We start from the raw sequence: 16630 nt of genomic DNA, 5'->3' as shown, positions 1-16630 counted from the left end.
CAGTCCTTAGTGCACAACATCCTGACACACAACCAGACACAAACACACAAATAAACAAGCAATACATATTCAGAACAAGTATTTCATCCACACAAATAAATAAATAAATAAATGATGCTTTGTTCATATGAGAACCTCAGATGGTTAGTGTGAGCAGTTCCTTTGGTCGTTCAGCATTCTCACTGCCTGTTCCTCAGTCTGGTGGCGCTGGCTCTCATACTCCTGTCATGGCTATCCCTCGAGGTCAAGGATGATGGACTACTTTCTGTTGATCTATTTATTGGGTCTCAAATGGCTTACATCCAATCTTGGCTTTGAATGATCTTCTGCATTCAGGAAAGGAAGATCCAGATGGAAGATTGGGCTTTGGTTGTTGCTACCCCTCTCTCCACTTCTCTTTTCTTCACATTCTGCACATTTGTTGGCTTCAAAAGTTGCTGTCCCTTCTCAGATAATGGTTTCTAGTCCTTGGCATTGGTTTCCCAGTTATTGATGTCAATATTACATTTCCTCACGATGGATTTTAAGAAGTCTTTGAATCTCTTCTGTTGTCCACCTCTTTTATGTTTGTCTTCTTTAAGGTGAGAGTAGAAAATTTGTTTCTGTAGACATTCGTCTTTCATCTGAACAACATGACCATTCCATCTTAGTTGGTCCTTAATGACATAGGCTTAAATGCTTTGTTGGTTTTGCTTTATTTAGCATGCTGATGTTAACCAGCTGATATATAAGATGTTTCAAAGACAGCATTGATGGAACTTTTCAAGTGCCTTCGGATGTCGTTGGTATGTTGTCCAGATTTCCGATGCATACAGAACCATTGGGATCCCCACTGCTTTGTACACTAACATTTTGGTGTCAATTCGAATGTCACGACCATAAGCGACTTTTATTCAGAGATGTCCAAAAGCTATTTCAGTGCATTTAAGATGATGTTGGATCTCATCATTATGGTCGACATTGGAAGAGAGGCAAGTTCCAAGATACAGAAAGTGGTCTACATTTTCCAGGGTTGCTTCACCAAATTGAATAGATGGTTCTATCTGACTTGTCTTAGTTGGTGATGATTGGCAGATAATTTGAGTTTTCTTGGAAATTATGGAAAGTCCAAGTTTTGTGTATGCACAGCCGATGGCAGTCAGAATCTATTATAAGTGGTATTCTGAGAGAGCTGCAACACTGCTGTCATCTGTGAATTGGAACTTGATGAGGGAACTCGTGGATGTCTTGTTTTTGGACTTGAGGTGGGCAAGATTGAAAAGTCTGCCATCAGTTCTGTAGACAATTTCAATGCCTGGGAGTAGATCATCCTTGATAATGTAGATGATTGCTGCAATAAAGATGGTGAACAAAGTTGGGACAATCACACATCCCTGTTTTACTCCAGACTTGACTTGAAATGGCTCACTGATCATGACTGTGGCAAACATGCCATTATGGAGATTCATGCCAAGATTCAAATGTACTTTTCAGACATCCATAGGTGAATAGGACATCCCATAGGAGTTCCCTTGATATCAAGTCAAAGGTTTTGATGCAATTGATGAATGCCATATACAAAGGTTGAAGTTATTCATGACATCTCTATTGCAGTGGCCACATTGTGAAAATCATGTAAATTGCTCCACATGATGGCCTAAAACTGGCTTGTGTCTTTGGAATGATCTTCTTGGCTAAAGGTATGAGCCAGTTATTAATAATGCAGGTGAGGATCTTTCCTGCTGTTGATAACAGGGAAATTCCACAATAGTTTCCATATTTGGATTGATTGGCTTTCCTTTTGGACATGGTAATGATTGCTAAAAACTGCTGGTACATACTCATTTATCCAAATCTTGATGAGAAGTTGATGCAGTTGGTAATGAAGCGGGTTACCTCCAATTTTGTAGACCTCACCTGGTATTCCATCGAGTCCAGTGCCCTTTTTGTTTTTCAAGGTTTTGATGGCTCCCTTGACTTCAAGTGTTGGTATTTTGCTCAAGGAGTCGTCAACTGGCTGTTTTGGAATGTTGTTAATCACATTCCTGTCAAATGAGATAGTTTGATTTAGAAGATCTTCAAAGTGCTTCCTCCTTCAAAAATTGAAGTCAGCATTGCTCTTCAGGATTGTTAAACCATCTTTGCTTTTGAGAGGGGCTTGACTATGAGTAGATGGGCCAAAAATAACTTTAGTTGCATTAAAAAAAGCCTTGTGTCATTGGCATCTGCTTGTTGTTGGATTTCCTGAGCTTTATTCCTCCACTACTGATTTTTCAAGTTTTGGGTGCTCTTCTGGACTGCAGCCTTGCATTTCCAATAGTGTTACCTTTTGGTTGCCGATTATTGGTCATTTTGTAAGATGATGTAAGCTTTTCTCTTTTTGTTGATACTTCTGTATCTCTTCCCCGAAGGGAGCAGCTGAAAGAAGCTATGTGCAGGGTGGAGAGGGTCTCAATGATTTTGCGAACCCTCTTCAGACAACAACCCTGGTAGATCACGTTGATTGGGTGGGGGAAGGGTTGGCGCGGGTTGGGAGACTCCAGTGATCCTCCCTGCCACACTTATGGTCATATGAATTGACCTCCAATCCATTTCTCTGCTGCAAATGTACCACACTGTGATGTAGCCAACCAGGACACTCTTGATAGAGTTCCTATAGAAGGTTGATGTAGAGTCCTTTGCTTTGTTCTCTGCACTTTTCTTGGAGCTGTCTGAGGGCTTCAGTCTTCTCAGGAAGTGCAGTCACTGTTGTGTCTTCCTGACAAGTGAGGAAATGTTGAGTGTCCACAATTGGTCACTCATTAAGTGAATGCCAAAGTACTTGATACTCTCCACTATAGAGTTGTTGATATGTAGTGGAGGGTGGTCATTCCTGGTCATCCTGAAGTCCACGATCATCTCCTTCGCACTGTTCACATTAAGACTCAAGTTGTTATTCTAACACTATTTCACAAGATTTTAACCTCTTCTCTGTACTGTGACTCATCGTTGTTGCAAATGAGGCCGACGACTGTTGTGTCATCTGCAAATTTGATAACACTGTTGAAGCTGGATCTGGCGATGCAGTCATGGGTCAAAAGCGTGAACTGGAGCGGGTTGAGTGCACAGCCCTGGGATGTGCCAGTGCTCAGTGTGACAGTGATCGACGCTCTGCTACCTGCCCAGACAGACAGTGGTCTTTCTGTTACGAAATATAGAATCCAGTTACAGAGAGTGGTGTTGAGTCCCAATGAGGACAGCTTCTCCACCAGCCTCTGGGGAATGATCATATTAAACACTGATCTGAAGTCAATGAACAGTAGCCTGGAGTATGAGGCATCGTTCTTCAGGTGGGTCAGGACAGAGTGAAGCAACAAGGCTATAGCATCGTTTATATGTGAATGAAAATAGGTCCACTATCTCTGGAAGGTGTGCTTTGATGCGTTCCATTACCAGATGCTCGAAGCATTTTGCAATGGCTTGCTATCTTCCTATAAAGATAATACTTATGGGAATTACTAAATCTTTCTGTGTCTGAAATTCCTGCAATCTCTCAGTATGAGCATGGAAGAGAATATCTTGGAATACATTATCGAACAGCAAGAGATTATTCTTCACCCAATCATAATATCTACCTACTTATTTTACAGTTAATCTTCTGAGCGGTAATTTATTTCAAATCATACCTAATACTTTATAAACAGAATAAGAGCATGCCTTCTGTTACTTTAGGATATTCAAACTAATTCTGGTGTAGCACCACTACAGGAAATGATGTACTCAAGGTTAGCTCAATGCCAGCAATCGGGACTGGACCGGGGTTTGAGTTTTGCACTGTCTGTAAGGAGTTTGTATATTCTGCTCGTGTCTGCGTGGGATTTTTTTCTGGGGGCTCCAGTTTCCTCACACCATTCAAAAACGTACTAAGGATGTAGTTTAATGGGGTATAAATTTGGCAGCATGGACTCATGCGTCAAAATAGCCTGTTACCATGCTGAATGTCCAAATTAAATTTATTTTAAAATATTGCCAGGATAACATTTTCTTCTTTGAAATGCTGTAAATGGAATTCATGTATCAGACATACAGAGCCTTGATTTAGCATTTCATCTGAAAGGTTGCATCTCTGACAACGTAACTCATCCTTGGTACTGAAATGTTCAGCTCCAGTCTTGGGTAGGGTTGGTGGGGTGTGGGGGGGAAGGAAAGAGATTTGGGCCTAAAGCCTTCTGACTGAGAAGCAAGAGACTGACAAAAGTCTGTCTGTGACAACACACACACACAAACATTGAATTAGATATGTACTAAGCCCATGAAATACTAAGAACAAAGATTGGGTGAAAATTGCTAACTCCAGACCAGGATAAAAGCCTAATTTGTAAAACTATTTTGCATTATAATTCCATACTCACACTAATGTGTGTCCCTTAATTTGTAGTGCCTAAAATAATTGTTTCAGAATTTTGTAAACAAAATCACATAATATTGCTCAATGAACGGTGATAATTTTAATAATGATTAATGTCATTACCAAAAATTATATATTACTAAAGGGCCAGGTTAATTGTATGCTGAAAATATATTAATATAATTACATTTTTTTAATTTTAAAGGTGGCAAATATTAAGCTGTGGATCTGATTAAAATTCATTTAGGAAGATATACTCCAAAAAAGCACCTTTAATTCTAGTTTGAAGTTATAATTAGTCAAAGTCATACAGGCAAGTTATTAAGATATGACAGAAGGACTTCTTTGCATTTGCCATGTTGGAATCCAGGAATTTTGTTGTCCCATCATGAAATGTTGGATGGCTCAAAACTTCCTGTAGCTAAACGAAGGCAAATCTAAAATCATCCTATTTGGCACCCCCAACTCCTCCAAAATTATTGCCAATTCTCCTTGGCATCTTAGCCACCCTCATTAAACCACACGTTAAATCCCTTGGTGTGATTTTCCATTCTACCTTCAAGTTTGTCAATGGAGTAGTAAAAGCTAGCTTTTTCCAGCTCCACACTACTGCAAAAATCATATCATTCCGGTCACTGAAAGACTTTGAGAAAGTTATCCATGATCTCATTTTCTCCCATTTGGACTACTCTAACTCTTTTTACGCAGTTATTATTCTGTCTACAACTGGTTCAGAATGCAGCATCCTGACAGGAGCCAAGAAAAGGGACCATATCATCCCTATTCTCGCCTCCCTTCACTGGGTTGTCAGTATGACTCAGGATAGATTTTAAAGTTCTCCAGTTTGTTTACAAAGCCATCAATGGACTAGCCCCCTCTTACATCACCAATCTCCTAATGCCCTACTCCATTTCAAGATCTCTCAGATTGGCCAATTTAGGGCACTTGGTTGTTCTGTGCTCAAATCGCAACTCATGGAACTGTAGAACATTATCCATCAAATCCTCTATCCATCAAATCAGCCCCTTCCTTTAACTCTTAAATCCAGGCTGAAGTTGTACTTTTATTCACAAGTGTTTTGAAGTGATTGTTGATTGTTACCATGTTGTATGTACAATCCTGAATCTTGGATACCTGTTTTATACTGCGCTTTAAATAGCTGCTTAAGTTAAGATGCAATTTATGATCAATGTATGGAGTTTTAAATGTGCTAAATAAATATATTAAACTAAAGAAGGTTCAGGCGCTAAGTATTAAATGTTGAGGTAGTCAGATGGGTTCAACAGTGGCTAGAAGGTAGATGCCAGAGAGTCATGGTGGATAACTGTCTGTCAGGATGGAGGCTGGTGACGAGCAGTGTACCTCAGGGATCAGTGTTGAGTCCCTTGTTGTTTGTCATTTACATTAATCATTTAGATGATGGAGTGGTAAATTGAATGAGTAAATATGCAGATGATATAAAAATAGGGGGAATTGTGGGTAGTGAAGATGGTTTTCAGGTACTGCAGAAGGATTTGGACTGCTTATAAGAGTGGGCTGAAAGATGGCAGATGGAGTTTAATAATGATGGTGAAGTGTTTCATTTTGGGAAGAATAATCAAAACAGGACATATGCAGTGAAGGGGAGGCCATTGAAGAATGCAGAGGAACAGAGAGATCTTGGAATAATGGTTCATCATTATTTGAACGAGGATACAGTGGTAAAGAAGGCTTTTGGTATGCTGGCTTTTATAAATCAAAGCATAGAATATAAGAGCTGGGAGGTGATGTTGAGACTGTTCAAGCCATTGGTGAGGCCAAGTTAGGAATGCTGTGTGCAGTTCTAGTCCCCAAATTATAGGAAGGATATCAATAAGGTAGAGAGGGTTCAGAGAAGATATACTAAAATATTGCCTGAATTGCAGTATCTAGAATACAGAGATGGAGTAGACTGGGTCTTTATCCATTGGAGCGTCGATGGTTGAGGGGGATTTGATAGAGGTATTTAAAATTATGAGGGGGATAGATAGTATAGATATGAATAGGCTCTTCCCCTTGAGGGGAGGTGAGATTGGAACGAGGGGTCATAAGTTAAGGATTAGGGGAAAAAATTTAGAAGTAACATGAGAGGGAGGTTCTTCACTCAGAGAGTGGTGGCTGAGTGGAATGACCTTCCAGAAGAGGTGGTTGCAGCAGGGTCAATTTTGTCAATTAAGAGAAGGTTGGATAAATGCATGGATGTGAGGGAGTTGGAAGATTATGGACGGGGAGCAGGTAGGTGGGTCTAGAGGAGATCACTTAAATCGGTGCGGACTAGAGGGGCCGAGATGGTCTGTTTCCATACTGTAATTGTTATATGGTTATATAGACCAATTCCAAAGGCAGTTGTTTCAGAATTTCACAAGAAAAATCACATAATGTTGCTTAATGAACTTACTGATCTATCTATTTCAATACTTACTGAATTCAATTACTAAGAGTTATATATTAATGTAGGGTCAGGGTTAAATTAGGTTCATTTTGAACCAACTAAGAAACCTCTGTGAAATCAATTAGATTTACATTACTTCATATAATTTAAACCTCAAATAGTTCATTGTCCAAGAAATCACTTGATATTGAAACTTACATTTTGCATGTGGAAAAGTACTAATTCTGAAACTAAAAATTATTATACTTACAATGTCAAGGATTCATTGCTCATTCCTTGAAATGCATTTTCTGGAATTGACAAAAGATGCAAGTTGTCACATATTTCCCTGAAAATAAATGAAATTGACAAAGTCTTGTTAAACTTCAAATGTCATCAATAATACTTTTAGATGTCTGTAGAATGATCACTTAAGAGAATGGAACCTCTAAATCATCTGCAATGTAATCCTTTTCCACTCCATCTTATGTTTCCCTGCCTGAATCTAATTGGAGCAGATTTTTATCAATGTAATTACTAGAAGGAACTGTTGCACTTGTGGCAATTTTACAGATATCAAGAAAAAAATGTATGTTTTGGAGATTTTCTTTGAACCAAAGAACTACACAGCACAGAAAAATGCCCTTAGGCCCATCAATCTGTGCCAAAGTATTATTCTGCCTAGTTCCATTGAACTACCCCCAGATTATAGACATCCATGCTCCTTCCAATCCATGTATCTATAATTTTTTTTCTTAAATGCCAAAATCGAGCTCACATTCACCATTTCAGTTAACATCTCATTCCACATTTTCACCATTCTTTGTATGAAAAAGTTCTGTCTAATGTTCCCCCAAAAAATCTAGACATTAGAATGATCAATTTTTATTTGATGATTTTTTTTCTGAAAGTACAGTATGTGATGCAGATGAATGGCCAGCCTAGTTCAATTCATTGATTACAAATCCAAGATACTTTCAAATATTCTCTCAAATAAATGCCTGGGCAAAATCCCACATCCCCTCAGTTCAGGTACTTTGTTTCCTAATGTGGAAAATTAGAAAATCCTCAAAAAATTTTTTTTTCAAGGGTCTCCTTTAATTGTGTGTCTAAATGTTCTTCCTCTTATCCTTTCAATCCAAAAAGTTCAAATCTTCATAATTACCATCTTTTGTCTAAGCTTAATCACTAATTTCAAATACCAGGACACTTCTGCTTGTAGTGCAGCCTGTAAAGTTGCATTAATCCATTTGTCACCATGTAGAATTGTTCTACTGCAAAGTTGTGAGTCATTGAAGCCTTTCCCTGGCTCCCAAAAAAATTATTTAGAGCAAAAAAAAACTGCTGGAAAAACTCAATGGGTCAACCAGCATCTGTGGGTTTGGGGGAATTATTAATATTTTGTGTCTGCAACAGAAATTATGTAGGTCAGCCCCATTTTTCACTTAGTCTTCAGCACTTCTTTGTACTATTTAAATGTATGCCTTTGACTCTGTCATAGCTTCAGTGAGTTCAAGACCACTACTGTAAGGCTATAAAGGATTTTCTCATACATTTACCAATGATCTTAAGTCTTTGATGCCTTACTATTGACCTTGCTACCAAACCCTTCCTGAACATCAACCAAATCCTTTTCAGTTTCTTTGCTTTCCTTACAACTACACAGAGGTTTGGTATGACATCAGAAACCATGGCAAATTTCTGCAGATGTGTGGTGGAAAATTTTCTGACATTTAATCATATAACCATATAACAATTACAGCACAGAAACAGGCCAATTTGAACCTTCTAGTCCACACTGATCCCTCCTCTAATCCCACTTACCAGCACTCTGCCCATATCCCTCCATCTCTCTCCCATCCATATACATATCCAACTCTTTTTTAAATGACAAAATTGACCCCACCTCCACCACCTTTCCTGGAAGCCCATTCCACACAGTAACCACTCTCTGAGTAAAGAAGTTCCCCCTCATGTTACTCCTAAACCTTTGCCCGTCAACTCTCTCAACCCATGACCTCCTACTCTCAATGGGAAAAGCCTTTCCACATCAACTCTATCTATCCCTCTCATTATCTTAAACACCTCTATCAAATCCCCTCTCAGCCTTCTACGTTCCAAGGAATAAAGACCTAATTTGCTCAATCTTTCCTTGTATTCCAGATGCTGAAACCCAGGCAACATTTTTGTAAATTTTCTCTGAACTCTCTCTATCTTGCTAATATCCTTCCAATAAATTGGTGACCAAAACTGCACACAGTACTCTAAATTTGGCCTTGTACAGTTTCATCATTACTTCCCAACTCCTATATTCTATGCACTGATTTATATAGGCAAGCGTACTAAAGGCCTTCTTCATCACCCTATCCACATCCACTCATACTTTCAGGGAACAATGCACTGTTATTTCTAGATCTTTCTGCTCCACTGCATTCTTCAAAGCCCTCCCATTTACCACATATGTCTTGCTTTGATTATTCTTTCCAAAATGAAGCACCTCTCACTTTATCAGCATTAAACTTTATCTGCCATCTTTCTGCCCACTCCTCTAAGCAGTTTAAATCCCTCTGCAATCTTTGAAAACCCTCTTCATCATCCACAATTCCCCCTATCTTAGTATCATCTGCATATTTACTAATCCAATTTACTGTCCCATCCTCCAGATCATATATATGACAAACAGTAATGGTCCCAATACCGATCCCTGAGGTACACCGCTTGTCACCAGCCTCCATTCTGACAAACAATTATCTACTACTACTCTCTGGCACCTTCCTTCCAGCCACTGTTGAATCCATTTAACTATCTCCAAATTAATACCCAAGGACTTAGCCTTCCTAACTAACCTCCCATGTGGAACCTTATCGAAGGCCTTACTGAAGTCCATATAGACAACATCCACTGCTCTACCCTCATCAACATTCCTAGTCACCTCTTCAAAAAATTCAACAAGATTGGTCAAACACGGCCTTCCACGTACAAATCTGTGTTGAGTGTCCCTGATCAGATCCTGTCCCTCCATATACTTATATATACTATCTTTAAGAATGCTTTCTATCAATTTACCTACCACAAACGTCAAACTTACAGGCCGATAATTGCTAGGCTTGCTCCTCGAACCCTTTTTAAACAAAGGAACCACATGTGCAACACGCCAATCCTCCGACACTATACCCGTCTCTAATGACATTTGAAAAATCACTGCCAAAGCCTCCGCTATTTCCTCACTAACTACTCTCAAGGACCTGGGGAAAATCCAGTCAGGACCTGGAGACGTATCCACCTTTGTATGTTTCAAAAGCTCCAGTACTACCTCTTTCTTAATCACTATAGTCTCCATATAGACCCCCTTTGCTTCCTTTACCCTGCACAGTTCAATATCCTTCTTTTATGGTGACACCAATACTCCTGAGAATAGAGACCTGCAAAAGGTAGTGGGGGACATCACAAGGAAATCCCTTCCCATCATCCAGAACATTCTACAGGAATGCTGCCATCGGAGAGCAGCAGCAATCATCAAGGATCCACAACACCCAGAACCTGCTCTATTCTCACGGCTTCCATCAGAAAAGAGGTATAGGTGCCACCAGACTGGCATCACCAGGTTCAGGAACCGCTTCGCCATCAGACTCCTCAACAACAAACTCAATCAGGGATTAATTTAAGAACTCTTACTTTTGCACTTTTTTTCCCCTCATTTCTGTACTGCAGTTGTTTACATTCGTTTCTATCTTAACATTTTGTACAAGTTTTTTTTTGCTCTACTAATAAGCGGTAATTCTGCCTGGCCTGCAGGAAAAGGAATCTCAGGGTTGTAAGTGATGTCATGTATGTACTCTGACAATAAATCTGATTGTAGTAAAATACAAAAGTGCTGAAGGAATTCAGTATGTCTCGAAGCGTCTATAGGAGATAAAGATAATATAACCAATGCTTTGGGCCTAAGCCTTTCTTCAAGATAAGTTACCTCATTACCTAACATGGATGTTGTGAGACCTGCTGAGCTCCTCTAGCATTTTTGTGTTTTTACATTCTTATAAAATGGTAACTAGAACTGTTTAACTAGTGTTTTATATAGTATTATCTCAACTCTTATATTCTGTGCCTCAGCCAATAAAGACAAGCATCTCATCTTTATTTGCAAGCACCTTATTGACTTCTCATGCTTATATTTTCACATTCTGTAACCTTGATTCCCTCCTCAAGTGAATTGCCCCATGTTTCTCTGAAAATATTTCACTTACGGCCCCTATAATCTAACTATAAGCGCTGACACCTTCCCTCAAATTCTACTTTTCTGAAGCCAAATATGTTAGCCATTTCTTTATTTTATTAATTAAAGTCTTATTTTAAATAGAACATGTTGATATTGGCTAACTGATTGATTTTGACTCCAAGTCATTCCCTGAGTGTCTTGTGATGGCAAGTCTGGTGTACATTCCTTCCCCAACTGTTTTCACAACCATTTGGTCCCTTTCTAACATGTTGAAGTTCATTTATGATAACATTACACTTGGTGCAGTGAGAAGGGTTCTTTCATGAACAGTCGAGCAAGTTAATTCAAACATGCATACAACCATACAAAGTAGAAGAGCAAGACCACAATTACAGAATACAGTATTATGTTATAGTGAAAAGGTCAATAAGTACATATCAAGGGCAGCATAATATCACTGTTGTGGGGTTCATTTCACACACTTGAGCCTTCTCTCCCTTAGGAACAGGGAGAAGAGAGTGTGATGGCATGGGATGGGTCATTCAGCATGTTGGACACATCAAACTTCCTGAGCCTTCTAAGGGGTTAGAGGTATTGGTGCAAGTTCTTGATGATGTGGTTGGTTCAAGTCAGGAAACTGGAAATGTTTACTCCCAAAACTTGAAGCAATCTAATGCCTCCACTTTACCATTGATGTAGTCAGGGAAGTGCACCTCCCTCCTGAAGTCCAGGATTAGCTCCTTTGTTTCACTGACATTGAGAGAGAGGTTGTTATCTTGGCACTAAGCTACTGGACACTCAATCTTCTTCCTGAATTCTGTCTCACCATTTGCAAAATATCAGAATAAAGGTTAACATAAATATTTTGCCTTATGACATAAAACCTTGTCACTGTCTGGATCACTTAACCAAGTCTATGTGATTCCTTCTATCAAAATTTCTTCTGTTGCACAGAACTACAGGTTTCCACAACATTTAATACATTTGATGCAATTATATGATTTTTTAAAAATCCTGACCATGTCATTTCCATGCTCAATTACTATTTTGGCATGAATACAGATCTACTAAGCAACACCCCAACACTTTCTTCTCTTTTCCTTGAAACCAGAAGTAGATCCAATGCTTGCAACCAGGCACCCATACGCCCCTATGACATTATCTCCATCTATTGCTATCACCAACACAGATGATTCTGCCTCATGGAAAAGATTTAATACTGGAAGTTAGATTGAATTTGGGAAGGGAAGAATAAATGAAGAGATGAGGCCCACCATTTTCTTTAGAGCATGGGAGGCTGATGGGGCATCTTATTGTGGTCTATAAAATCTGTTTTCTGGAGGAGAAAAATCTAAGATGGCATAACTACAAGGTGAGTGGAGTGGGGTTTAGAGTGGACACGAGGAGACAGTTATTCACTCAGAAGGTTGGTGGGCTAATGGAACAAGTTGCCAAAATGGGGGAGGCAGGTATGTTAGCTTCCTTGAAGTAACTCTGAGATAATAACATGGATTGGAGGAGCTACAATGGGTATGGACTTAATGCAGGCAAGTTGGACACATTGTGCAGGAGGGCACATTATTTGGTTTGGCCAGATGGTCTATGGGGGTCTGCCAGACTCCATGACTCAAACAAATCTTCCATTCTCTTGTTCACTTCCATTTTTGTTTAGACCTCATAAAAACAAATTTCCAAAACATGATTCTTCATGTTGAATTATTTACCAGCCTGGATATTTTGGATTCAAAACTGGACATGTCCATTAGCCAGGTCCACGTGCTAGTAAAAAAAAGATCTTGACACTATCAGTCATCATGGAGCATTGAGCAATTCTAAGCCAAATCTGTAATTGAACGCTCAGTAACAAATGTTCAGGTTACAGCACTACTTGTTAATGTTCAAACTGCTGCTGGGGGAAAAAAAAGAGCTCCAATTTACCAAAGGTTACCCTTCCTACATTCAACCTGTTGGGAAATTGGATTGCCAGATATAAAGGCAAGTCTTCATTAACTTCCCATCTTTGCAAAGCATATTTCGAGCAAGATCAGGACAAAGACTGTTTTTCAAGATGACGCAACAATTTATCAAACACTTCTTGATTTTACTGAGATCAGGAAAATTATTTTTGATGTTGCAGAATAAGCTTACAAAATATGGACATTAATTGATAACAGAAGCCAAAACACTGTGGGGAAGGTGCAAATGGGAGGATATTAAGAGGGAAGTACTGGAGTTAATAATTTCATTTGATAGTATTGGCATCAATAGTCCAGAATTTATTGACCAATGTTAGCTCATCTTTCTATCAGTTTAGTAAGTCTATTAAGGGGTTAATGGATTGATCCAGACAATGGTGTTAATGAACCGGTTGGATTATTATCACAAATTGACATCATTGGGATTACTTTTGGTTACAATGGCCTTTCCATTTTAATTTCATTCAAATGCTTATATCATAGTAGGATATGAACAGAACAAGAATATATGTGCAGCTCAAGTGACCTGATATTTAACTCCCTTGGAAGTGGTCAGAATCTAAATTGACCTTTTTTGTAAAACTTGAGATGAATCCTTCTTTTATCTGACATCAATTTTTCATCAATAATAAAATTGAATTCTTACAATGTTACTGCTTAATTATTAATAGCAGTATATCCAAAATATTTTCCACTACTCTAGAAAAATTGAAAGCTAAATCTCTAACTCAATTATCTGACATTCAAAATGTAACTATGTCTTTGAGTAGACAAATTTAATAAGATCCCAGATGTTAAATTTAAGATGAATTCACGCAGTAGTAGTACATTTCCAAAGAACACCCTCTGTTTCAGGATTATATTGATAGGAATAATATTGATTTTTAAAATTTAGATAAAGGATTTAATTTGAAATATTTTTTAATGTTTAACGTAGGTTTGCAAGTCTAATGTGGAGGATAGACAGAGTTAATGTAGGTAGGCTTTTTCCACTGAAGGAAGGTGAGATACAAACCAGAGGACATGGGTTAAGGGTGAAAAGGGAAAAACTTAGATGGAACATAAGGAACTTCTTCACACAGAGAGTGGTGGGAGTGTGGAACAAGCTGACAGCTGAAGTGGTGAATGCAAGCTCAATTTTAACATTTAAGAAGAATTCGGACAGGTACATGGATGGGAGAGGTACGTAGGCATTGGATTGGGTGTAGGTCAGTGGGTCTGGGCAGAAAAATAGTTCAGCACAGATAGAAGAGCCAAAGGACTTGTTTCTGTGCTGTAATCTTCTATGGTTCTCTATGGCTCTTAATTCCAGTTTCAAAATTCACATCTGTTGCAATATTCTTTTTTAAAGGAAGTGCGTGTCCTTCATGGCTACAGAACCCTTGACTGATAAAAGTCCCTACTCATTCTTCAGTCAAGTTTCTCTGCAAAGCAAAGGTATGCAAATGAACAATGGCCTAGGAGATTCTAGCATGTCGTAAACTATGATGTAAAATACATTATACTATCAAAGCATGAAATGTTGCTTCAAGGTTCCTTGAATGATTGAAGCTGATCCTGGGATCTTTCTGATGTGCTCCAGCTTGATTCAGCAGAATAGTTTGCTTGGTCTAGCCTATATTTGATTCATATCCTGCAACTTAGTTAATTTTTGTGTGCCCTTTGAAATGGGCAAGCTGCTCAGTTCACGAGTAAATAAGGATTGGCAATAATTGCTCTCTTCTGAATATTCTCATTCTCTATCCCCCATTCTTAGTTTCTACACAAACATCTCTCCCTCCTTTCTTAACCTTGCCTCTGAATAATGCTTAACATAACTCTGATATTTTGGAGCTTTTTTCATTATTTTCCTTAGAAAATGATAAACTCTGTGGCCTATTTTAGCTTTCAGCAGTGGTGCAAATTTTCCCATTTCTAATTATTCATCCACTTATGAAACATTCTTGCTGAATTTACCTTCCTTTTACTTTAGATTTATTTCAGGCAGCCAATTCACTTTTGCCCAAATTTCCCTCTGAATGTGAGGAAAAAGTGTTTGGTAATTTGCAGAATGCAGGAAACAACAAGCCATTTCTCAGAAGAGCAGCTTAGTATTTGATCTATGGGATCAAAGAACAAACACAGAACTTTCGACCCATCACAAACTAAATTATTTTCCAACACTTCTTTAGACACGAGGATCTTGATCTTAATATAGGCCAGATACCAATTGCCCATTTTCTCTAATTACAAAGAAATCTTTCTTTTCATTCATGCTTAATTTCATTAGGATTGCATCTTCAACACAAAACTTGTATAACATTGACAATTTCACCAAAAGCAGCCCTAAGTAACCCAATGTGGCAATGCCAGGGACATAATGATACCTCAAGGAACATTGATCATTTTGGAGCAATAGGGTTTATTACTTTGACACAGCAAATGGACTACAACACACTTAATTGATCTAAAGAGCACTATTTACAATTCTGAAGCCTTTCTCTGGGACAATAAAAGCCAACATCTATTCTCTTCTCCATCTCATCAAATGTATTAAGATTATACTAACAAGATTGGAGGGATACTTACAGAATAAAATTGGATGCAATAGAGTGGATATGCGTCAAATCAGGAAAGAATCCTATCCCAGTATTGCAAATGCTCCTGTTATTTAAAAAAAAAGGATTATGATTGAGTCAGTTGATGGGAGAATTAAAATACAATGATAAATGCACAAATGGTTTAATTTTAACTTGCAAGTGACTGGCCATGTCAAAATTTTACAAACATACAGTGCCCTCCATAATGATTGGGACAGATGCTTTTTTTTCCCCTTTATTTGCTCCTGTGCTCAACAGTTTTAAATTTGTAATCAAATAATTCACATGATTAAAGTGCACATTCCAGATTTTATACAAGGGTATTTGTGTTCATTTTCGTTTGACCATGAAGAAATTACAGCAGTTTTGCCCCTCATTTCAGGGCACGATAATATTTGGGACATAGCGATGGTATGTATATTAAAGTAGTCATGCTTAGTACTGTTGCATATTCCTTGCATGCAATGTCTACTTGGAGTCTGTGATTCAAATACATCACCAGGTGTTGAGCATCTTCTCTGATAATCCTCTGCCAGTCCTGTGCTGCAGCTCCTGCTTGTTTTAGGACCTTGTCCCCTTATGTTTTCTCCTTAGCAAATGGAAGGCATGCTTAATTGGATTTAGATTGGGTGACTGACCCAAGAATTTTCAGTTTTTAGCTTTGAAAATCTTTTGTTGATTTCGTAGTATGTTTGGGATCTTTGTCTTGCTGTAGGATGAATCAATGAATTTGAAGGTATTTGTTCAACTTGAGCAGATGTTTCTTTACACTTCGGAATTAATTTTGCTACTGCCATCAGTAGTTATATCATCAATGAAGTGTACTAGAATCTCTGGCAGCCATACATGCCCAGGCCATAACATTCCACCACTATGTTTCACAGATGAGGTGGTATACTTTGGAACTTGGGCAGTTCATACATGCTTTCACACATTGCTCTTGCAATCCCATTGATACAGAATAATATTGGTCTCATCCATCCCTTCTCTCATTCTGGCCTTTTTCTAGAATTATGCAGGCTCTTTTAAATTCTTGGCAAACTGTAATCTGGCCATGTGTGGCAAACTCATGGTTTCAATCTTGCAGTGCAGCCTCTGCATTGC

The 16630-nt window shown here is 38.5% G+C and overlaps 1 protein-coding gene across 1 annotated transcript in view; it reads right to left on the bottom strand.

Annotated features, from left to right (window-relative positions):
* Window positions 1-16390, bottom strand: part of LOC138762360 (lutropin-choriogonadotropic hormone receptor-like) — a 79911-nt gene extending 63521 nt beyond the window's left edge. Inside the window, exons 1-3 of the mRNA XM_069936129.1 lie at window positions 16296-16390; window positions 15516-15590; window positions 7027-7104 (exon numbers count right to left, since the gene is read on the bottom strand). Of these exons, the coding sequence (XP_069792230.1) occupies window positions 7027-7104; window positions 15516-15590; window positions 16296-16390 (248 nt within the window). The remainder of the gene's footprint in view (window positions 1-7026; window positions 7105-15515; window positions 15591-16295) is intronic.
* Between the last annotated feature and the right edge of the window lie 240 nt (window positions 16391-16630).

The sequence above is a fragment of the Narcine bancroftii genome, chromosome 4 (assembly GCF_036971445.1).
Source record: "Narcine bancroftii isolate sNarBan1 chromosome 4, sNarBan1.hap1, whole genome shotgun sequence".
Taxonomy (NCBI): domain Eukaryota; kingdom Metazoa; phylum Chordata; class Chondrichthyes; order Torpediniformes; family Narcinidae; genus Narcine; species Narcine bancroftii.
This window is presented reverse-complemented; position numbering and strand designations above follow the sequence as displayed.